The sequence below is a fragment of the Bacillus rossius genome, chromosome 2 (assembly GCF_032445375.1).
Source record: "Bacillus rossius redtenbacheri isolate Brsri chromosome 2, Brsri_v3, whole genome shotgun sequence".
In the NCBI taxonomy this organism is placed as follows: Eukaryota; Metazoa; Arthropoda; class Insecta; order Phasmatodea; family Bacillidae; genus Bacillus; species Bacillus rossius.
Genome location: NC_086331.1, coordinates 101,384,075 through 101,409,127, shown reverse-complemented (window position 1 = coordinate 101,409,127; position 25,053 = coordinate 101,384,075). Strand labels below are relative to the sequence as shown.

At 34.9% G+C, this 25,053-nt stretch overlaps 1 protein-coding gene across 1 annotated transcript in view; it reads right to left on the bottom strand.

Moving 5' to 3' along the window:
- LOC134528937 (trichohyalin) overlaps positions 1 to 25,053 on the bottom strand; it is a 194,584-nt gene that overhangs the window by 49,722 nt on the left and 119,809 nt on the right. Inside the window, exons 21-27 of the mRNA XM_063362606.1 lie at positions 20,903 to 21,061; positions 15,201 to 15,347; positions 12,404 to 12,517; positions 10,465 to 10,636; positions 3,935 to 4,061; positions 2,058 to 2,172; positions 593 to 760 (exon numbers count right to left, since the gene is read on the bottom strand). Coding sequence (XP_063218676.1) covers positions 593 to 760; positions 2,058 to 2,172; positions 3,935 to 4,061; positions 10,465 to 10,636; positions 12,404 to 12,517; positions 15,201 to 15,347; positions 20,903 to 21,061 — 1,002 coding nt within the window. The remainder of the gene's footprint in view (positions 1 to 592; positions 761 to 2,057; positions 2,173 to 3,934; positions 4,062 to 10,464; positions 10,637 to 12,403; positions 12,518 to 15,200; positions 15,348 to 20,902; positions 21,062 to 25,053) is intronic.

Genomic DNA, 25,053 nt, shown 5'->3' with positions numbered 1-25,053 from the left:
AACATAGTTTACATAAATAAAAAATGTTTAATGCCCAGAAACCACTATAGAAGTATATTTATATACATTTATGTCCTCATATTAAAATAATAAAATTTAAATTTAATTGATTTATCTAATTTTTTTATAATTATGTGTTTTAAATGAAGTAACGATGGTTTGACTTCGTAAAAAATATTCATGGATAAATTTTTGACATGTTAAAACAAAGGATACATGAAAGTACGTTCAAAAATTTTATTTCACCACCACAAATCCAACTTCAACTCTGAATGTAATAGAACCTCGCCCTACTCATTAAAGTGCCCAAAACGACGTGCAGTTTCTGAAGTTGTTTTGCAAAAGTTTTGCAGAATAATAATTTTTCTGTAATTATTTTCAACGATATGCGCAGGAACATTTGAAATGACAATGTTTCAGTGATTGAAAAACATATCGAAATTTATTGTTTATAAACAGGATATATTGTAACAGTGTAGCATATAGACGTGTAATTCTTTCAATATTACTTAACTGCATAGTACTGCATGCTATGCAGGTATACTTATATGAAATAAAAAAGGAAACATAAGTGTTTGTGCTGAGTAGGTACCTCTTTCCGCAAATGATCCATCTGATCAGCGAGAACATCAATCTCTCGCCTCATTTGTTCCAAGTTAGAGTTTTTCTCTTCGACGGCAGCTTTCAGGCGGTTGCGCTCCGTGATGATATTTTCGTTGTTGGCACGAGATAGCTTATCGTGTTGCTGTTTCAGCCTTTCCTGCAGGGAAATAACTTTTTAATTTAAATAAAATTAAACTGCAGCACATCTGTTAAATTAGGCACAAAAACTAAAAATAAAATACGAAGACGAAATTAGTTTTGTGACCGTTTTGTCGGCCAGGTTTCTACATTCACGCCACAAAACATCAACTAAAACAATCCGACCTCGAAATTTTCAGCATTATGCTGTGTAGTTCCAACACAAGATGATGTAACAAATGCTGGAATCTAGACTTTTACTAATGAAGAAGAATCGATTCAAATAATAATTTTCCAATATTATCACTAATTGCGATTTGCATTAAAACAATTGTTTCCGGATTGTTTTGATCGCGAAAAAATAATTCATTACTTAGTTAAAATAAAATATTTATTAATTTCTGAGGACATTTGCGTCACCTCGTCGTGCTTAAAGGCTTAATTGAGGACGGCTTACAAAAGAGTTAACTCAAAACAAAATCCATGCAGAAGCGGGACTTGAACCAACAGTCCACTGCTATAAGTCAGGGCGATGACCCCAGATCCCGAGCAGGTTTATTGAATGATGTCAAGGCTTCAATGGTTAAAATGGCAGAACACAGTTGACTACCTCTAAGGTACCGCTACCCGCTACAAGATACATCTTAAATATTTTTACTTAGAAGTACGGCTTAAACTGGAATTACAATAGCCCGTCGCAACCATCCGACATCCATCAATACGTAAATTTGTCAATCTGTGCGTCCGTTACACATTCGACCATGAGCGTCATGCATCTTCCACAGCCAATGACGAAACGAATTTATTCGTCAGTCAAAACATTTTCCTGAATTAATGCTGCCAAAAATCCATGATTTCTCTCTCAGGGATGTTGTTTTTTACATAATGCCGTGTTCCCACACATTAATGCATTAGGAAATCTTTGGAAAATTTCAGAGAAATGGTTAAAATGTTTGGACGTGAACTTTAAAGACTCAATGTTGCAATGCAAAATGTTAACGCCGAATAGTTCAAAAAACAACCAAAACCTCCACATAATTGTATTATGATAACAATTGAATGATTACACACATTGATATAATTATATCAGCATGTCAGTGAAAAATACGATTTGGCCAAAACTTTGACGGACGGGGGTACTTTTCGGACCATCTGATTGGCTGCAAGTCACGTGATTGTCGGACGGGTGTTAAGGGCTATTGTTTTTCTTGGTTAAAATTTTAAAATTAAAGAATGGCGGGAGTAAATTGCCCTTTAGGTGTCAGTGGAAATTTTTCTTGACGAAGAAGTGAAGTGAACAGTCAGCGCTGGCTCACCTGTAGGTCTGCCCTTTCCTTGATCCACTGAGCTTGACTGGTCTTGTGACTGTCTCTGAGAGTGTCCACCTCAGTCCGTGCAGACACCAGGTCGCGCTTCACAGAGGCCAGCTCTCTGCGAGAACAACTCCGATATTCAAGCCACGGTAATCCACACATGACACTTGTCACGGACAAACACTCCCTCTTGGAGAAAACGAGACCATTCTCTGGTAAATTGCTCAAAAAACACAACCTGCCAGGATGATGGTGCGACTTGCATCTCAGTCATGAAATTAAATTAATATGTTATTTCGGCAGCAAAAAACAATCTCCTACACGACAAAATTATGTTTCTCCTTTCCCAGAAATAGGGTACAATGAATATTTACCTCCTTAAATGTGAATCAACTCAGCGTTTATAAAATGGACAACTTGAACTCAAAAACCTGCCACAAAATTTGTGGGTGAAAGAATAGATCTTAATAGTAAAGAGATTTTGTTTTTGCTAAAAAATTAATGTTTTATTTTAAAAATGATTCCACTTGTTAGCTAAACTATTAACATAATGGAAATTAAATTATATCTAATTCATATCTGGAAAGCAACTACACATAATTAAAATTTGTAGAGAGGAATTTCCAAAGTTTTTTGTTAATAATAATATTATATAACCTACCACTATTAAAATGGTTTACCTCGGAAAGTATTGGAAATATCTTAAGATTTCAAATATTTCGTTAAATTAATATCTTATATTTAAGTGGTACTCTAGATTGAACTAGATATTTGTAAAAATAATTTAATTATTTTTTTAATCGATTAGTGGATTTTCAAATACTGTTAGCTCATTCAAATGTTAAATCAATTTAAGGGAATTTAAAACACACAAATTTTCATTACACAGGTGATGAGAACATTTACTTAGTTACCTGAAATAGTTTGGTAAAGGGAAATTAAACTTTTCAGTCCAGGTGATTATAATAGTATCGAGCAGATAATTTTTTTTTTACTTGCAGTTACTATTAAGTCTTTTTATTTCACAGTGAAAAATATTATCAACAAACTGACGAAATTGTGATGTAATATTCACACAGACTACTGGAGTGTACTTAAACGAATGGACTCAATCAAGATACAAAAACTGATTATTTCTTCCCAAATATAATTTCTAAAAAGTCTTAAGTTCATTTAGAATAAATAATAGCAATGTAAATATTAAATAAATTTAGATTTAATTTTATAAATATTTCAATAACACAGAGGATTATGTTTAAAAATAAAACCGTGGTAAATAACTGCCTTGTATATAGGTAACACTTAACTTAAAATTAAGGTATAATATTTTGTTTATTAAACCTTGAAAAATATTTAATAATAAAAATTAGTAATTTCACATTTAAAAATAATAGTTGGCATATAAAATTCAAAAAACGTCTTATAGACATCTAATTTAAATGAAAAATTTCATATGAAATAAACAATGATATTTAAATTATTACCCCAGTAAATTCAAGTTATTGTGACTAATTTTGACATGCGAGATATCATAATTTTGTCTTGTAAAATAAAAAGAGGATAGTTTTAAGTAAAAAACGCAATAAAATAAGTAGTTTTTATGTTTGATTGCTTATAATTAAATGTTTATTACTTTATTAATTAAAGATTGGGATAATTTGAGGTTACATTTATTTCTCTAAATATATTTATTTGGGTTTTCCTACAAATTACTTACTGCTCTAGGACTCTAATCTTAAATCTCAAAGAAGGTCATTTATTATGTTTGAAGGGTGAACAGAGATCAATTAGTAATTATATCTTAATTATGTTTACAATATTTTTTTTTAACACCTTAACAGATGTTATTGAAAGTATGACAAATCAAAACAAAAATTTACCTTTGAATGGTTTCCTTCTCCTTCACTAATTGTGATTTTGTAACCACGTGTTCCTCTTCTAGAATCTCGTATTTCGAAGTAAGATTCTCATAAGCTTCTTTTTCTGTTGTCAACTCTTCGTAAAGCTCTGTGGAAACAAGGTTCTTTATATGAAGTTACATTTTAGATATTCTTCATCTGAAGTTTTGTTATTTCTTTTACAAAATTTCACACATTGTTAGGAATCATTATTTTTTTACGTAAAAATTGCATTGAGGTCATCGTTTAAAATGCAGTAATATTAAAATTAAAAAGACATGTAGTTACCTGATCATTGAAAAGTCACGACAGCTATGAGTCCACGCACTGTCCAACTATGCTAGTTAATAATGGCCTTTAACTCACACTTAATCAACTCCAATCGCCCATATCACTATCATCAGTCACAGGACCTTTAAGCCCTTATTGACCGCAACGAACGCCTTATGCTTCTGCCAAATGGAGAACTAACTACTAAATTGACCCTGTTTCGGCCGTCCGAATGATTTGCGTTTGCGCATCTTTGGATTTCTTATTTTTATATTTTTTTTCCTTTGCTGTTGCGAAATTAAAATGTAGGTTAGGTAAGGAGTATCACATAAATACAATCCTTGGGATAATTATTTTTTCTTGCGTGTTAGGTTCTTGCACATCTAGGTGATCTACGACTGAAATTTATGTTACACAGTATGTTTATAAAAGAATGTCCCAGGTATAAATTCTAATAGTATTAACAGTAAGCATTGTAGAGTGTTGGTTCAAGGTCACAATCAAAGAGTAACTTAAACAGCTGTAGATAAGCGCATGCGTGAGTTCTGTTTGTTGTTTTCTCACTTGCAGCCACACCTAAGCAGAATGGCAACTCCTGAGCGTAAAGCTTTTTGTGTTCTGCAATCTGCTAGAATATGTAATTTCAGTTCAATGTGCGTTTCGTTTAAAGTTTAATTGTGATCATTCATTAGCAAAAACATCCGCCGATGGTATAGGTAATTCTAAAAACCGGGTGTGTTTGGAAAGGGAAAAGCACAGGACAACCAAAATATCTGCTGTTCGGAAAGCAAGTCTTGAACTTCAGTTGCCAAAGACGACAGTGTGGAAGGTTTTATGAACACGATTACACATGCGTCCATACCGGTTACAGTTACTGCATGCTTTAAAGCCAGATGACTATAGTGTACCTTGTAACTTTGCACTTCAAGTTTTTGAACGGGAAAATGACTTTCTTGATCATGTCCAGATGAAAGAGCTCTTTTTCGCAGGCCTCCAGGTTTCTCCTGGCACAATGCCATGCGATTTCGTTTCTTTGGGGCGTTATAAAAGATTTTGTCTATGTTCTATCGCTACGTTATGATTTTCCAGAGTTGAAACACATCACCCTTTCGTACAGAGACTGCCGCTGGAACTAATTTGGAGTTTTCATCACCAGTGTAGCATGCAACGTGCTGTATCCTTTCAAGGGTTTTCTTATTCTGTCCATGCACTATTCATACAAGTCTAACCAGTGCCTCGTGTAAAGTAAAAGCGCCATTCTCCTCAAGGCGTTCTACCATTATTAACTGTTCTCCTTGAAAGAATTCTAGCTAGGATATAGCGCATTATGCTGAGCAGGGTGAGCATAGCAGTGTATTAGCTAATTAAGCAACAGTACAGTTGCAGCCTCCGAGCTTAGAGGGCCACACTGGGGTCAACGACCCACTTCTCAGAAGTGGTTAATTTGCAGGCTAGCCTGGCGCCCTCCCTGACAAAAAACAACTTGAACTCTCCCCAGAAACCACTAAGCTCCCCCGGGTTTCGAACCCGAGACCGCGGGTGACAGCGACAATATATTATTACGATTTTATTAATGTGTGAAGAACTGGGTTCGTAATGGATAGCCCAAATAAGATTTTTTTGCACAGTTTTATTGATTACTAATATTTACACTAAACCCATATCACTGACACTTCAAAAATTTTTATATCAGGTCACTCAATATTTGCAAGTTCCGCAGTTAGCACTCCTCGCGGCACTCACTGTCGTGGGACTCTTCGCGAGACTCACGCGGCACTGTCGCTGAACTCTGTCGTCGATCTCCGTCACCCAGTCAAACTCCGTCACCCAGTCAAACTCCGTCACCCAGTCAAACTCCGTCACCCAGTCAAACTCCGCGTCGCGCCACTCTCACCCTCTTCGCCGCTGTCGCACTTCCCTTCGCTCGGGATCCGCTCGGAACTGTCGTGGAGGCCGGCGTCGCGGCTTAAGTACCTGGGGGCGTCCTTCTCGAAGGAACGAGAGAGCTGATGACGAGCCGCGTCATCCCGGGCCGACCCGAAGCCCGAACAGTCGAGAAGGGCGTCGTTAGCTGACGCGACGGCCCGCGGAATTCTCAAGGCCGCTCAGCGATAGGCAGGAAGATGCTTGGTAAGCGGAGGCGACCCTTGTAATCCAGCCAGGAACGCGTGGCAAGTCTTACGTCAGTGGAGGCTATGTGACACGTACCTGACGCCAGCCAGGCGCACCCGGCGCGTGTCGCGGCCCTGCTTGCGTTAGCAATAATATTAACGTTATTTCAATTTTTAACATAAAATAACAGTATTGTTAAATAAAAATTTCAATGGATTTCAAAGAAAAATGTTGTGAGTTACTAGTTTTTTAAAATATTGCAACTAGTCATGTTAAATTAGCAAGAAAAGTTTAAAAGAAATATTTCTACTTATTGTTTGATAAAAAAAAATATCAGATACTATATTATCAAATAAATAATTGTACATTTCACTACAAAAATTTAAATTTAACAGCACAGTGCTATTTATATCATATTAAAGTTACTATGTAATAATAAAATATTTTGTGATTTTGATAAATATAAAACAAAATTCTTAAAATTAATTTTGGTTTTAGAACTTTGTAATAAACATAAATTTATTTACGTTTGCTTCATGATTCTTGCTATGGGAAAATTGACTTTAAATGATTTTTAGGACATAAAACATTGATGGATTAAAATGTATGTAATAGAGAAACCTCAAGAATGGACAAAATAGATGAATACACAAACACACATAAAACAAGCAAAAATCAGCCGATGACTGATTTAGGCCGAAGGTGACACGTGATTTTGGCTTCTTTCTGTGTGTTTGTATATTCATTTTTCTTTATTCATTATTCAAGTTTCTCTATGAAATACAGTATAACCAGAAATGAATATTTCCAAAAAAGTTTTAGAATTTTATTTAATTTTAGAAAATGTATTTAAAATTAAAACATATTTAATTGTAATATAATAAATAAAAATAATTTGCCATTTCTTACTCAAACAAATATAAAAAAAGTGCACATATATTTTATCCCACATAATTGCAAACATTTTGAATGACAAAAATTTAAAATGAAATACATACAGCCTACACTAAAGATTTCCAAGTAACTGGACTGAACTTAATTATTGCCAATATTATAAATATTTTAAATATAAAGAAAAAAGATACTTTAATGCAATAAAATAATAATTATAGTTGTATATTTAATCCAAAAAACTTAAAACTATTGTCAAGTATTTGAAAATTAATCATTTTATATTTAGAACAAGTGATATAATAAAATATAAAATTAATTAATTAATGGTAAAACACGAATATAAAGTTAAGATACGTAAAATTGGACAAATAATTAGCAGATGACGATACTTAAAATGTATATAAAAATATAATAATAAGGACAATCAAAACAAATAGAATTTAATATTTCAGTAGACAATTACTAACATTTACTATAATATTACGTTTGTTTAGACAGTGTTTTGTAATATTTACTCTCTCATATTAAAAAAAAAAATATTTTTTAATCATTATAGAAAAAGGGTATTGGGACATTAATTATAAATGTTAACTGTCATTAAGATTTTAAATATTTTTGAGCATCAATCGTTCACATAAAAACTTAAACTATTTAAGTGAAGTGTTTATAATTTATTTTTAGATAAAAAAATTAATTTTAATTTTAAAAAGTTGACTGAAATTAAAACAAAAGAATAATAATAAAAATGGTTATTTATAAATAAAGATTTATTAGATCTATCATTAAACAAACATTTTACTAACTACAGGTTAATTCATTATATTAATATATATCTTAAAAAATTCTTGCATTTATTTTTATAATAATTATAATTAATAAGCCTTTTTAGTGAATAAAAAATTAACATTAATTTTTTCAATTAATTAAAAATCCTACAACACACTGCAATATTAAAAAAATATTAGAAATTCAGTTTTTTTGATTAAGACAAAAACATTAATTTAATTTAAATAAAATTACCGCTGTGTAAAATTTTACATAAAATCATTTTATACTTCCTGGTAGTGTTATGCTGGTATTCAAAAATAAATATGATTGGGATTTCAATTTTTTTAATAGATTTAATTGAATTTAGGTTGTTTGAATAAATACATATCAGAAAATGTAATAAAAATTACTTATCATCTGTACAACATACATTCAAACTTTTAACCAATTCAATGAGATCCTGTTATGTATTCGTTGTTGAACTATATATATTTTTAATTAATTATATATTTTTAGCCGTAAATACTTTTTAGTATATAAAAATTAAATTTTTTTATTTTGTCTGATGATTATAATGAAATTCTTTTATTTTGTTCTCATTTTCTTTGTTTTATTAAATAACCAGGAAATGTTCCAAATACATAATCAATTATTATTCACCATTAATTTTTTAATTCATCTTATACCAACTGTGAATGTTTTGTTTGTAACTATTTTCTTGTGAACAAATTTTACACAGAGCTGTTGTTTTGTTAGAATTACTTAAAACATATTGTTACGAATAGGAGAGACGAGACCGAGATGCCAGGTTCGAAGCTGGCTGGCGGCCCTGCACGGTCACGTGCGGTCCACTGACGTAAGGCATGCCACGCGCGCTTCGCCGGATTACAAGGGTCGTCGCTACCCCCTCCCCCTCCAAACCCCACGCATAAACATCCCGCGGCGCTGTCATCTATCGCCGAGCGTCCTTGGGAATTCCGTGGGCTGCAGCGTGGAGCAGCGTGAACTGACGCCACCCTTCTGGACTTTTCGGACGTCGAGTTGGCTCGGAATGACGCCACTCTGCACGGCTGCTCTCGTCGGTTCGAGAAGGGCGCCACGGTACTTAAGCAGCGACCCCGGCATCCACGGGAGTTCCGCGACTTGTTCCCGTGACGAGTGCCGTGAGTGCTGTGAATGCCAGAGTTACGTGCCGTGAGTGCGGTGAGAGTGCCGCGACGTGTGCCGAAAAAGGCCGCGAGAGTTCCGCGACATTTCCGAGAGTTTGGAGAGTCCTGCGAGTGAAGGGAAGTGCGTCATCTGCGAAGAGGGTAAGAGTCAACCCCCCCCCCCCCCCCCCCGAGAGTGGCGCGACTCGGGGTTCGACTGGATCGTGAGAGTGCGGCGACTGAGTGGCGCAAGACTGTGCGTGGACAGGCGCGTGGTAAGGTGCGAACCACTCTTGAGCCTAGCTCCAGTGAGGAAAGCGAACTGCGGAACTTGACAGACACTGAGTGAATTGAGAATAAACTTTTTAATTGTCAGTGGTTGGTGATTGGACATTTTTAAGTACAATTATTTATTAGTAATGTAAATATTAGTTACAAATAAAATGTAATACAACTTTATTGGAATATCCTTCATGAACCTAGTTCTCCCCACTTTAAGGTCGTAACAATATTATTCCTAAGACAAAAATCTCTATGAGCTTATAAAAATTTATAAAAACCTTCTTTGTTTCAAGGATTTAATAATGCATGTATTTATTTCATTCGTGCAGTTTTAAGTTCACGTGTATTTTGCGAAGGATACAGCAAGTACGGCGCTGATGAGAATTTTCACGCTGGTATGTTTGGTAACTTGTTCATTGTTAAGTTTTCGACCGTCAGTTGTTAACAGTACGTGACAATATCACCTGCACCAGCATTCTAAACCAAAATACTTGCCTTGTGTTATGCTATTTATTTGATATCGGTGGCATAGAAGGCTATAAAGAAGAAACTTGTTTCCGGATCCTGATCCAGGATAAAAGATGACCGCTGGAAACTTAACTTAAACGTCTTACACAACTTAAAAATCAGTTCTCGAATAATTTTAAATATTTAGTGATCTGGTTACATTCTTGACTGAGTTATTTACTATAGTCAGAATTAACCGCGCGATTGAGATATCGTTAGAGACCGGAAAAATTCGCGGGTTCAATGACCTCCAGGATATATTCCAATATCCTCTAACACTCGGGCAAATGCCAACTGTTCATTGGCTGCTGACTTGTGAGTCGTCTCGACTGGGTGGCCTGTGATTCGATACTTCAATGAGTGAGGGTCTCTAATTGGCCCTCAGTCCTCCAGATTAACAGTGGACCAATGGCAAGAGCAGCACTAAGGTATAATTATTTTAATTTTAGCATAACACGAAATGAACCCGCGAATTTTTCAGGTCTCTAGATATGGTTGAACGTGACGTGTGAAGGGCGAGAGCACACTCACTGTTGACCTTGGTGCGGTACTCGCCCTCGACCTCGGCCACCCGCTGGCTGGTCGCGCCGCTGCTGCCCTCCAGGGAGCTCAGCTTGGCGCGCAGTGTTGCCAGCTCTTGCTCGCGGGCCTTCGCCTCCTTCAGGTGGCGCGCCTTGGCCGCCTCCAGCTTCCTGCGCTCCGCCTGCAACCCCGCCGCCTTCAGCTGTCTCGCCCTCGCACATTCCCTCTTCCATCGGCGATCCAGCCATCTCGGCCCGAAACTGGTGTTACACCATAGTCTCTCGCGTGAACTGAAGTTCGTGCTTTTCCAAGCAGCAGTGTCGAAGAGATGTTAGGTGCTTTAATACACTGAAATAAATTTTTGTATATTTTACAAAGAACATTCTTGGAAACCCTGTTGCCAAGGATATTACTTGTAAAACTACAAGGCAGAGCTTTGTACCATGTGCGATTTTGCAAGGCTCTGCCTTGTAGTTTTGCAAGAAATATCCTTGGCAACAGGGTTTCCAAGAATTTCCCTTGTAAAAGTGCAAATTTTTTTTAGAGTGTAACGACTGACAACACATACGGGTTTTTAATAGTTAAAACGAATCAAAGCAATCAGAAATGTTAATAGGTTTTTTTTTTGCTAAAAAGCCTCTGTTTCGTATGGAATATAATTACGAAAAAATTAAAAGCCATATTAAAGCATCAAACGAAACAAAAGTTGTAAAAAAAAAGACGCTCTGGTATTCATGTCTGATTAAATGAACCAGCGTTATGTCCGTCCAAATTCCGGACTTTTCTGCTCACGCAGTGTCGAACCGAGATCATCGTCCATGAACCGTCCCGAGTGTCGGTTCATACCGAAAGGTCCCCAATGATCTTCGTTTAGCTTTGAAAACAGATCGGTGCAACAAAATATGTGGTCGAACCACGATCGAACCGGTTTCTGACGGTAGATCACACTTGAACTCTAGTGGTGCAACTGGCCATAAGCTAAACAAATAAAAAAAATTGAAAATTGTATAAATCATGGAATAAATATACACAATGAGTCTGAATTCGACCCACAAACTTCGGCTGTTGGTTTAACTCAACAAAATAAGCTGAAACAGTCTATATGACTTTTGGACTAAAGTGCTTTCTTAGTAGGCTGGTATACGTCCTTGAATTTGGGGCTGAAAAACATTTTTATTGTAAATAATAAAGGACTCAGCATCTGGATTATGTTTATGTGAATAAATTTCTACAACCATCATAAATGTGATTGCAGTATCAAATTTATTTTACTAGAATACTTAGGGGCAGTATCATGTCACGATAGTATGTGGATCCCTTTAAATGTTAATATCAAATCATTTATTAATAATTTAATTTATAAACACTGTTTTTCATCGAAAAATATTAAAATTGTGTCTAACTACAAGAATAATTATGTTTATTTATGTATTTACTTTTATATATTCAAAACAATAAACAGTTATTTATATACTAAGTGTTTATAAATATGAACATTAACCTTATGGTTTTAATTATATTGTATTCATTTACTACACAAGTATCAAGCTAAATATACTTAAACCTTGATGTAAGTTGAATAAATATTTAATTTATGGAAATATATTTTATCCCCGGGACTAACAATTTCAAATAAACAAAATATAAACTTTAACATGGAAAAAGAACAATTTTTTACTCACCCCACCCCCCTTCCCCCCCCCCCAAAAAAAATTAATCTATTCTAATTATTTTCCTCTTCTTGTTGTTTGAAGCATATTTCAAGCGTTTATTTGGTTTTTGTATTAATTTAAAGGTATAAAAAATGTTTTTTTTTTCCTGACTTGAAAAATATTTTTACCCAAAGCAAAAATTTTTTTACAGACTTTTAACATTTTGTTTTTAGTTTTTCATTTTCTTTCTAAGCTCCATTACGCACCCAAAACAAAACTACTCACAGTGGTTTTACCTTTAAGCTGCTCTCGGAAGCAGTTATCTGCTTTTCCATTTTCAGTTTCTCTTTCTGGAAGTCCGACTCCATTTGCGACAGTTTTTCTTCGTGTGTCTTGCATTGCTGCTCAGCCTGCCACAACCATTCAAGAACCACATTCAAGAACAACTCCTGCCAAGCTGGTACTCATGTGCAGATGAACACGTTTATGTAGGCATATTCGCAGGAATAAAGGTATTATGTGTAGGTACAATTGAATGACTGTGAACATATCAATTCTGGAAAATCTTATTTGATTATTTATCACTGTACAATTTTCACTTATTCAGGCACAGCATTGATTAATGTACAACCCGTTTAAAGAAATTACGTACATCAAAATGCAGTATCATTCTCAATTCTTGAATATGTGTAGCAATTTTTGGAGCATATATACACATATATTTTGTAAACTCTTTTTCCGTTATACTGGTAAAGTTCTGTTGATAGTCACGTATAAAAATATCCTTAAGCGATTTGACTTTGCCAGATGAATTACGTAATAAGTAACACCCACAAATTTAAAAACACAAACACATAATATGCCTAACGTGGGTTTATAGTATATTAACGAAATGAGAAAACTTTATAGATAACAATAATTCAAAATAATGTAACTAAAACGGATAGAATATTTATATACTTTTTAAAATCAAGAATTGTTTGGTTGTTTTAAAAAACTAGTTTTCTCTTAATAAACACAATAAATTTTACTTCAAGTGCATTTATGTAAACTATTCAAACAAAACATTTTACATTATTATGTTCAACTAAATTTTACTTACTTTCATAATTATTTTAATTTACGATTTACCTACGCCTGGACTTAACACCTTGTATCTGTGTTCATCATGCCTAAGACTAAACCACTGACCATCTAATTGGTAGATTACTGCTTAGAAAGCCTCAATTGCCCGAAAAGATAATTTTTTATTGAATTATTTAAGTTAGAAATATGGTTTTCTTTGCATTTAAAGTTGGTTGATAAAATATTAATACTTTAATCAATCAACCGACGAAAGACAAAAAACTTATTAAGCGCTATTTTTCTGGTAGACTATGAAAGGTTATGTTAATTGTTCCAAAATATGTTAAAATATGCATGTATCATCAACTACTGGGAAATCTATTTGATTGGGCTTTTCTGCATTACTAATAAAATATATTTGTAAACCAATAATATGTAATATAAATTGTAATTATTACAAGTTTTTGTGGAATGTTAACGTAAGAAAATAAATTTCCTCGATAAGAGAATTGTTTTCATCGATACAAAAAAAATATTCAATATGAAAATATTCTTAGATTTTAAATTATTTAGCTAATTAACTTTTAAACCTATACAATATAAAAAGTACTTACATAAAGAATACCTACAAATACTGTTTTATTTAAGTATATATATTTATAAGTACATTTAGGTCCAGAAAAAGATGGAAATTAATATAACGTGTATTAAACGAAAGAGCACTAATACAAAACACATTTGTATTTACTTTGTTGTACGGGATTAATGTAATAATTTTTTTATAATTTTGACGATAAAGACTTTTATTTTTTTTCGTAATCATTATATTACAATAATTAACCAAGAAATCAATTTAATAGCAACTTGTAGAAACTAAATAATTTTCAGTTCAACTAGTATTGTAAATAATGTTAGCTTTAATTGATGTAAAATTATTGTGACAGGTATATATATAGAGTATTCAACTATAGAAATAATATAGATCAAAACTCATAGTTATTTTAGGTGTGAAGTCATTCTATGGAAGTTTATGATACAATCGCTAGTTTTTTAATAAAACCGTCTTTTTTAATAAGTTGGTAAAATTACAATTAATTTTTTAAGTTATAACTGTAAAGTAATGCAAATTCTTAATCTCACAAAGATTATTAAATTCATTAGTGAATTTAAATTAACTTCAGTAAGGTTCAGAATTGTCTGCAGGTAGTGAATTTAAAAAAATCTATCTTACGAAGTTCTTCAGACAATGAGAATATTGCGGGAATAGAAACTTGATTGAATCATATTTTTAGAGATTTAAACAAAAAATATTTATGATACGGCAATTACTGCTTATTTAAAAATATTATTTAATTATTTTCAATGCCCAACATAAACAAATGATAAAAAATTAGTTATGAAATTAAAATAAATTATAACTTCGGATACTCTTCAAAAAATATCTGAAGCTTTATTTAGTTATTTTATCGATTTATTTTACGTGGCGAAATTAAGGCGAGCCGCCTTGTCTACCAGATACATTTTGTTAAACTAAATGTAAAGTTTTAAAAAACAAGCATACATAGTTAAGCTAACTTAAATAAAAGTCAATATACAAGAACATGATAACTTACAAAATACAATACGAACTAAATAAACAAACAAAATTATTATTAGCAAGTAATGAAACATGATTCACGCATATTACACTACAAGTTACTGCTATCATAACTGAGACATTTTATTAAATAGTAAACACAGGACAGTAATATATTTAACAAAAAATTGAAAATAAATCTCATGCCAAACACATTGGAAACTAAAAAAAAATTTCATTATTAAACTTAATAATAAATTATTTTTACAAATATTCATGTTTTTATTAGATTAAGAAAAATATGTATACATCATTTTAATGTTACGTGAATACAAAATTGTAATGGCAACTTGAGAATATACAAGTGGAGCGAATATGATTCCTAAATTAAGGTCTAGCCCGAGTTCACATTGTAGACTATATCAATAAATTAATATGTATGGTAATAATACCTTTTCCATTTTTTGCAGAGCATCTTTCAACTTATTTTCGCTTTGCTGTAACTTTTCTTTCAGCACTGACGACCTTTCCTTCTCTTCTGTGCCTTCCTTGCTTGCCACGTTTTTGGCAATTTGCTGCTCTTCTTTTAATTTGGTTTCCTTAAAGAAGCAAAAGTATCTACTGAAAGCATTGCATTGTTGCATATTCACGTCAATAGAGATAAGGAGCTCTAACCAAATGTATATTAAACGGTTCTCTTTATTTCCCTTCTATTTTGTATAAAGCTTTGGTTTCTCTCTGGTCTAAGTTGTGCTTAACACGTTTTTGGTTTACCTCATCCACATATGTTAGGCTTATTTACGTGACAAATAGGCTGATAGTGTTAAGATCACATTGTATATGTACATCTAGTTAAAACCTTACGTCTAAGGAGAAATTTCCGCAGTCGAATTTCATTTTATGGTCAAAGTTCTTAGAGAAGTTGAATGGTCAGTCGTCATTGGTTAAAGCTAGGGTGGGTGTTAAGCCGTAGGAAAAACAAATTTCAAAATATATTTTTAAAGGTTCTAGGGTGTAATCAGTGATTCGAGTCGTAAAGCGGATTCAATATACATACTGTGAATTGAAATCAATTTCATGGGCATACGCTACTTTTGATTTGTACTGGATGTCATAGAAAAACATCAATAATGGACAACAGAGATGAATATATATACAGCTGCAGTAAAGCTGATGTCAAATGTTTTATGCTTGGGCAATACAGGTAATTTTAGGAAATATTAAAGTATTTTTCTAGTATTTCAATGTGAAGTCATGGTCTTTAAGAGGATTTTTTTTTGTTTTCGTTTGTTTCTGGTGTAATTTTTCCGCCCGCAGCGCTCTTCTGTACTTCCTGACTTTGTGTTATGTTAAACCCCACAGTGATTACCACCAGCAGTACATCGCAGCATTTCCAGTTGCCTAGCTACCAGAAGAAAAGCTTCTGCGCCAGTCATATGACCGGGTCGTGTGATCAGCTAGGAGTTCCGTCGTGAGACTGTTCGCGACCCTCCACCTAACTCTGGACGCGGAGTGATAATTCTACTCGGTGTGCGATCATTCTGGTTCGTTCTGGGCGCGAGCTGCTGTGTATATGTACACCTCCGTGAGCCCACAGAGAAGCAGAGAGCAACAGAAGCGCAGAAGAACGTCTCGCCGTAGCCTTGACCACCGTCATCCTACGCGCCACCATGCTGTCGAAATCCATGACGATGCCCGATGTTGGACTTAGCTGCAGATTAGGGTAACAGAGACTCTACCTATTAATGAGTTCAGACTTAGCACCAGCGGCCACGAGGAAGGAATGTACTGTCATCGGAGAGTGAGTGCTGCAGTGTACGAAGGCATCTCGCTTGAGAACTGATTTATTCAACTCGCTCTGCAACTTGGTACACGCTGAGCGAGTAAGTTGAGAAAACTTGCTTATCGTATTTGGGTACAGTTAGATGGTAAGAATAGCACCTGGTGTTTACAAGACTCGCTGACGATGTGGAACCTTTTACTCGTCGAGCGTGTAGTGAGAAAGAGAGTAAGCCAAGAGAGTCGCTCGTTGTGTCCCTTGAACCATGTTTATATGGGGTTGATAGTGTTATTACGTTAGCAAAGTAAGCCAGTTGTAAACGAGTGTGCAAGGTGGAGACTACACTCGCTCGCTGTGGAATCACGAAATGAGAACCGTGGCCAGTTATGTTATTCTAGTTTTCTCAAGTACTTTTGAAGAGGTGATTATTTTTTGTCATGACCATTAAAGCGTACAAAATGTATTCCAGGATAGTTTCGCTACCATAAAGTTTCATTTGGCACACCTACACGTTTGGTGCGTCCCCCAGTTATAACGAATTGATTATATACGAGTTAGTGGCACCACACGCGGGTCCGCCATCTGGACGAAATCAACGAAAAAGTGAGCTCTGCGCATGCGCGGGATTTGAGCGACAGATAGGTCATGGATAGGACATCGAAAACAGTTCCCTGAAAATAAGGGACTGATAGTGTCCTATCGTGCACTAGGAATACGGTTAGATTAAAAGTGTAGCTTATTCAACGCCTAGACCCTAAGTTTTGTATCTTGGAATACCGGCCAAGCAGAGACGGTCGCGGCACTACGAGGTGTTGCTAAGCTGGCTTCAGGTAGCATTTCAGTTGGAACTGGGTTGCGCAGTGGTAAGGCACTGCACTCGCGATCCTGAGGACCGGCCCTCCAGATATCTGGTTCCTATGCTTTCCTGTAATCACTCCTTGCTGTAGACCATGACTGGTTTCTTCCCTAACATCTGTAGATTTTGCAGTCGTACGTTATCGTTTCTAACGACCTCGCTGTGGACGAGACGCAAAGCCTTGAAAAAAAAAACTAGTGAAAGGTAGGATTCAAGTTGCATTGTGGTGCACATCATGACTTCAAGTAACGTGCTTTCCTCGCTATAAATGAACTCAAACTTACACGGAAGCCAAATAGTCGCTCCTAACTTGTGAGATCAGCTGTAGTTTGGCGTGAGTCATCGCATCATGAGCACAGGGAATCTTATGGGAACGTGTTACAGTTATCATAGCCAAAATTCATGCGGTTGACTACATGCTGTTTGCTTTTGAGTTTAAAAAGAGTAACCATTCTGCACACAAATTTGACCGTGGCACTTGTAGGAATGTATAAATTTAACGTTTCAGTTGAAGAAATGATTTTATTTCTGTTATAACAACACGTAAGCTCTACTTTACACATGAAAAATTATGGTAAGTATTAATAATAAAATTAATAATCTATATATATAAAAGAAAGTCGTGTTAGTTACACTATTTATAACTCAAGAACGGCTGAACCGATTTGGCTGAAAATTGGTAGGGAGGTAGCTTAGAACCAGGAGACGGACATAGGATACTTTTTATCCGGTTCCCGGGGGAAAAATAAATAATAAAAGTTAAAATTATAAAACACGCTTTATATAGAAAACCAAACTAAAAAATTGAAAATCAAGAAAGTATATTGTTCACAATAATCATAACCCACTCTCAATTTTCATTTAATTAAATGTCACCTTTCATTTAATTAAATGTCACAATATTTAGTAGACTTTGTTTATATCGCGCCAAAGACAAACTGAAAGAAAAGAGTTCGCACATGAGCGAAATGGTTTTCTTTACAATGTGCGAACTCTTTTCTTTCAGTTTGTCTTTGGCGCGATATAAACAAAGCCTACTAAAAATTGTGAAATTATAAAAATTGACGAAAATCTTATTTTGCAAATTTAATCTATATATATATAAAACAAAGTCGGGTTAGTTACACCATTTATAACTCAAGAACGGCTGGACCGAATTTAATGATATCTGATTTGTTGGATTCGTCTCCACCCCAAATAGCAGAATAACTTTTAAAATGTTGATAAAATTCACAGAAAATAATAATAATTTTTGAATAAATTAGGTTTGTAATGTCACCATATTCCGCAATTATTGACAACTCATGTCACGCAGGTTGGCCATAGACATACAAAGTTACAGACGTACAAACTGTGAGTGTTATTTCTCTATGTCCGCCAAGCAATAGCCGCGAATCTATTCAAACGAATAAAGTAGAGAGAGTAAGAAAAACTAAAGCTCTAAACCTTTTGTCGTCGTCATGTTTGGGACCTCTGTTTTTACCCATTTTGTGATTTATTGTTTACTTTTATCATTAAAATTAATTAAAATGAATCACCCAATCGCATTAACACTACAGCACTAACAAATAAAAAAAACAGATTGACAGCACCTGGGACGAATGCACAATGGCGCATAAACGTGCATTGGAAGCACTTAACCAAACATTGAAAGGTCTGCGCAATGACTCGAGATGTTTTGGAGGCGCAATGATTTTACTGTCTGGCGATTTCCGTCAAACACTGCCAGTAATTCAAAGATCAACTGCTGCCGACGAAATAAACGCTTGCCTCAAATCATCGAATCTATGGCGCTATGTGAAGAAACTTTAGCTGACAACAAACATGAGAGTTGCATTGCTGAACGATACATCTGCTGAAGATTTCTCTAAGCAATTGCTGACTATCGGTAATGGTCGAGTACCTATCGATGAATCGAGCGGATTGATTTCATTTCCTCCGAATTTCTGTAACTTGTCTCATCGAAAGACGAACTCATCAACAAAGTATTCCCAAAAATCATTACATGAGTGAGCGACCAATTTTGGCGGCTAAGAATAAAGATGTAGATGACTTAAACTACATGATTCAGAATGAGAGCATTGGTACACTGCATTCATTCAAATCTATTGACTGTGTAACAAATGAAGATGAAGCCACCAACTATCCAATTGAATTTTTAAACTCCTTGCATGTGCCTGGCTTACCACCGCACAATTTACGACTAAAGGTTGGATCCTTAGTAATCATGCTTCGAAACATAAACCAACCAAAACTGTGAAACGGAACGCGTTTGCTGGTAAGTAAATTGATGAACAATGTGATTTACGCGACGATACTCAAGGAAAATTCGAAGGTGAGGAAGTTCTCATTCCGAGGATTCCGATGATTCTAACCGATATGCCTTTTGAGTTTAAACGATTTCAATTTCCGATTCGTATTGCATTCGCCATGACGATTAACAAATCACAAGGCCAATCCTTAAGTGTTTGTGGTCTGAATCTAGAAAATGCGTGTTTTTCTCATAATCAATTTACGTGGCATGTTCACCTGTCGGCAAACCATCCGCTTTATTTGTTCTTGCGCCTGATAACAAAACGAAAAAATGTCGTATATCACAAGGTGCTTCACTGAAGAGAATCAACCCGAGTGCAACCAATGCAGCAAAATACATAGCTCCAATAAAGCAAATGTCTTGCTGACACGCCATTTAAATACTTGATTTTTGTACTTTTATTGAATTTTGAGTATTCATTTTATTATGTTAATCAAATCCTTAATTAGGTTTAGCTAAAAGTTAAAACGACATTCATTGACTGTTAGGCGGTACGAAGTTCGCCGGGTAAGCTAGTAAATATATAACGATTGGTATGATTTGCATTAGTTGAGCCAAGACGAGTTTAAGAGCAAAACTAATAAAAAACGAAGGTGTAAACATTTTTTATTTACTATTTAACGTTGTTTTTTACATAGCCCACAAAAACCATATACTTGTGAAACAATGTTTGACCAAGGAGAATTTCACAAATACTAACCAAAATGTTTGATCAATATAGAGTAATGAATCAGTTTACCGAAATGAACCTGCAGCTTTAAAGCATGATATTGAGTATTTCTTCACTTTTACTAATATTATTTTTCTCGCGTAGATGGTTACTAAAATCACTAATAATGACACGTAAAACAGTACTTTCTAAAATCCATTTTAATTAAAATATAGACTTACAACCCTTACAAATAATTAGCACATACATAGAATACACGAAACACACCCACACAAATATATATTTAATAAGTTCCACATTACTTAAATTAATTTAAGATATATAAGTTAAATCACAAATTTGGCTGTGCTAACTGCAATATCCATTCAGCATAATTAATGTGATGAGTTAAAAACCAATTTAAAATATTTTCAAAAACAAAATAAATTTGCGAAATAATAATAACATTTTAACTTTCTCAAACAATTCTTTTTAATTCATGTATTCCCTTGTGTATTTTTTAGGTTAGTATGACACCTATACTAGGATACTTACTAATTGTTCAATGAGCCTGGCTTTCTCTTGTACAGTGGTCTCCAAACTGACAATTATAGACTGCAGCGTCTCTACTTGACCTTCCACATTTGAACGCTCCTTCATTAAAGCTTTTGCGGCGTCCTGCTGAGATCGCACTATTTTTCGCTCTGCCTCCAACTGTGAAAAAAAATTAACTAAAGACGTATTTGTTGTTGGCAAAACCGATGGGAAAATAAGGTTTATTTTATATGCTTTGAAAATATTGGCCGTAAGAAGACTAAAGAATAATAGTTATTTAACTTTTTTAAGTGCAAATTCAGTACAGCCGGTAAGATGAGGCATGAATTAGAAAAAAAAGGCGTATGTATCTGAGTGCACGCGTTAAAAGTTTTAATTTATTAGTATTGCTAAAATAAATCTTGAAACATTTTAAAAACTTTACTCTGTGTTTGTAAATTGCTTTTGCCTGAACGACATAAATCAGGCTGTAAACAATCAACCTTACTCGTATTGACCTGATTTAACATTTATGATTTAACAGCAAAAATATAATCACGAAATTATTTCGTTCAACATAGCGTCGAATAAATGTACCAATTCATTTCTTAAGTCTCTACAGTATGATGACTCTTAAGCTATCTCGTGCTTTTGATCTTAACAACAGGATTATATCTATTTGAATGCCAGCATACTAACGTAATTTGTTTTTAATTGCCATTATTTATTGTTGTTCCAATAAATGATATCAAAAAAGTATAACAGGATAGTTTTAGTTCATAAATTTTTATATTTTAGAACCTATAGGCTATGTATGTCCTGTGATGTTCACGGAAGCAATATATGCGGATGAATCACGCCGATCCGCCATATTTTCTAAGATTTCTGCCCCTAAATAAGTATAACTTCCGTTCGCGCAACCAGCCAAAAGCTAAACTTTCACTTCCGACAACGCTTCTAAAGAAGTATAACTTTAAGAAATGCAAAGTTCTGGAGTAGGGAACTAGGGCCGCCTGCAATGTCAGGTATGTAAAAACTTTGCAGATAAATCAAATGGAAACATACTTGCCTTTGCCTCAACTTTGACTGTGTAAGGCGGCGTAAGACTATTTGAAGGTTTTCCGTCATCGTGTTACAGTATTTCAAGATGGCGGCCGTAGCGAAAAGTGTAACAATAATGCTCGAGGTCAAGGTCCTGATATCAGCGGCATAGGCTTGCGGTTAGGAATATTAAACCTATTTTAGGAATTTTCAAGCTGTTGGAATTTTTCAGGAAGAAATTGGAAATGTTTCTTCAAAACGGGAACTTTCCACTAAAAATATGAAAATTTAATTTTTTTTCAATTTTTTGAGATATTTTGGATGCATTTTTTTCTTCCTAAAACCGAAATTTTGAACATTTTAGGCTAATTTTGCTTAAATATTTGATCAATTTTTGGGAAATTTTGAAGGTCAAGGGTCAAAGTCGAGGTCATTCAATAAGGCCGCCGTGACGTTACAATCCCAGATGGTGGTCGGCTCCTCGGCTCTTAAGCCAGAAGCTAGAGCTCAGACTTACATTTACATACTACTAACAGATATTGCCAACGATGGTTTGTGGTTCGTACACACTTGGTCTATACGCCTGACATTGGACACTGCTTGGTTGAAAGGCATGCCGACTGCAGCAACGCTGATGGTGACACAAATCCCGATGGCAACGAGGCTGATATCTCCAGACAGCTCAATTTAAGTTGTACCATTGTCACCGACAGCACTACAGGAAACTTTACCGTCTGCACTGTCATCAGAAGCATCTAGAGGTGTTACATCACCTAACTGTGCCTACTGTGAAATCAAAACAATTGTAAATTCGAAAGTATGTAATGCACGATTGTAATAAAAACTCTAAACGTGATTAATTTCTGTGCAACAGGTGTTGTATCCAGTTTACACGCTACGGAGAATGGAAAAGGCGTATCAGGAAATTGTGACGGACTGGTTGCGCATTCATCGGGACCGAAATATATCTTCTGTAGCAAGATGTTAGCTTGCATTTTCAGTGCAAAGCATCATGAAACATATTACTGTCCTTTTAACGAACCTGAGAACCTTAAGCTTTGTGCTGTATATGGTAAGCAACTGCTTCGTAAAGCTGTCCTGAAAACACATTCCAAAGCATGTAAAGGCCTAGCTTCGCACTCTAAGAAGACTGTAGAAATCAAGAAACGCTAGTAATTTATATGTTTCTGTGCTTCTAGAATTTACATAGTAAGCACTGTAGTGGGTAAAAATTAAATCAATAAAGCGGCAGCACACTCTGGCAGCCAATGTGTGTACTACATGACACTAGCGCTCCTAGTATCGATTATTGAAAACAAGATGGTGGCAGCGCCCTCTAGCAGACGACGTGTGCACTACATGACACTAGATCTTGTCGTAGCTAGTACTGTAAAAAAAACATGGCAGCAACCTCCTCTGGCAAGAGCTGCTATTATTCATTCAAATAAAAAAATATTGAAAGTCTGAATATGTGTGCAATTATTATATGCCTTTTTAAATTCTCAATCTCATAAATGTCTCAATGGCCGTGTGGTCCAAGGCGTATGTTTTCCAACCCAGAGTTACGAGCGATCATGGTTTGAATCACCTCGCTTCCAAAGTTTTTGTATAAGTTAAATTTAATATGACTCTAAGGGTCATAAGAAAATTGGTAGGTAATGGAACATCGACCTTATGTGCGTGAGACATAGCCACGCTGGTGCACTCTAGGAATAAACAACAGAAACAAAGTTGGCGGACATTACCTCATCAAAAATTGCGACATTCAGCATAACAAAAAACAAGATGGTGGCTGTGACTTCATCCAAGATGTCAACCTCCATCGGCTATGTCGTCAGAATATAAAAAAATTGGTTGTGACATTAATTAAGCTTGGTGGCCTCCAGCAGACAAAAACAAGATGGCGGCTGTGATATCAGACGGTGGTCGTTCATTGATCCCTTTCACATACACGACCCAGACCCAGGTCTTGGACATACCAAGGTATATACTACTTTTAGATAACAGTGATTTTTCTTAAAGCCCTCTTAGTTAAACTCACCAAACAACCCCTTTGATTGCTGGTTTGAGAATAAAACGTTGCCAGCGGTTCGTGTCCTTCTTATAAGAATAAAACTAGACTGTGTTACGTTTGAATGATCGAATATAATTTTAACCTCCTTTAATACGTCTTACCCACCGTCTCATTCCCCTTAGTTACAAAAATGAAAATATCTCAGCCAGCCTCTTTAAAACCACCATATTTACTTTATAACTTATAATTTGGTTATTATTATAGTTTGGTGTTTAGTCACGCATATTTCTTATTTCTTTAAATAACGTTTATGCTGATAACGAAGCGAAAATTTACCAAGGGGAATTTTACTTTTATCATGCTGGAACTTTCTACAGTAACAATTTTATGAAAATTTTTCTTCTGGCTATCAATATTCATACAGTTTTTATAACTAAAATATTTTTCAAAAAGTTGATGGATCTCAAAATATGTAAAACATTTTTAATACAAATAACATTCAGTTAATTATTCCCTTCGAGTTTACTGGCTATAAGCTCAATGTTTGGTCGTTTCCTGAAGGGTAAACAGGATTTTATGTCCTTGCAGTTGGTATTCCTGTGTGTGGTATTTTGTTTTAACTCTGCCTCGCTTAAATGATTTTTGCCAAATTTAATATGACTGACTTTATCAGTTTTATTTAACTTTTGATTTTTATCCAAAATTGTTTTTTATACAAATCATATCGATTAACTTAAGCCATTACATATTTTTTTTAAATTTTTGTTTACAAATTCTTCAAACTTCCAAAAACATGGTTTGTTAAAAAAAATTAGAAGACATAAATTAAAAAATAAGGATCTTAGGCTTTTGCGGCCATTGTCTGGATTTGCTTGGCTTCTGGGTTGTAGCCGGATCGAAGGCAAAGATTTCACCGACGTTTCGGTTGACCTTACAGTCGCCATCTTCGCATTCTGAGCAGGTACCTCAGTATCTTCAGTATTTTTAATATCTTCTGTATCTTCAGGGTAGCAGTTACCTACTAAGTAAGTACCTCAGTAGGTAACTAGTACCCTGAAGATGGTGACTGCAATGTTGACCGAAACGTCTGTGAAATCACCGTCTTTGACGCAGGTAC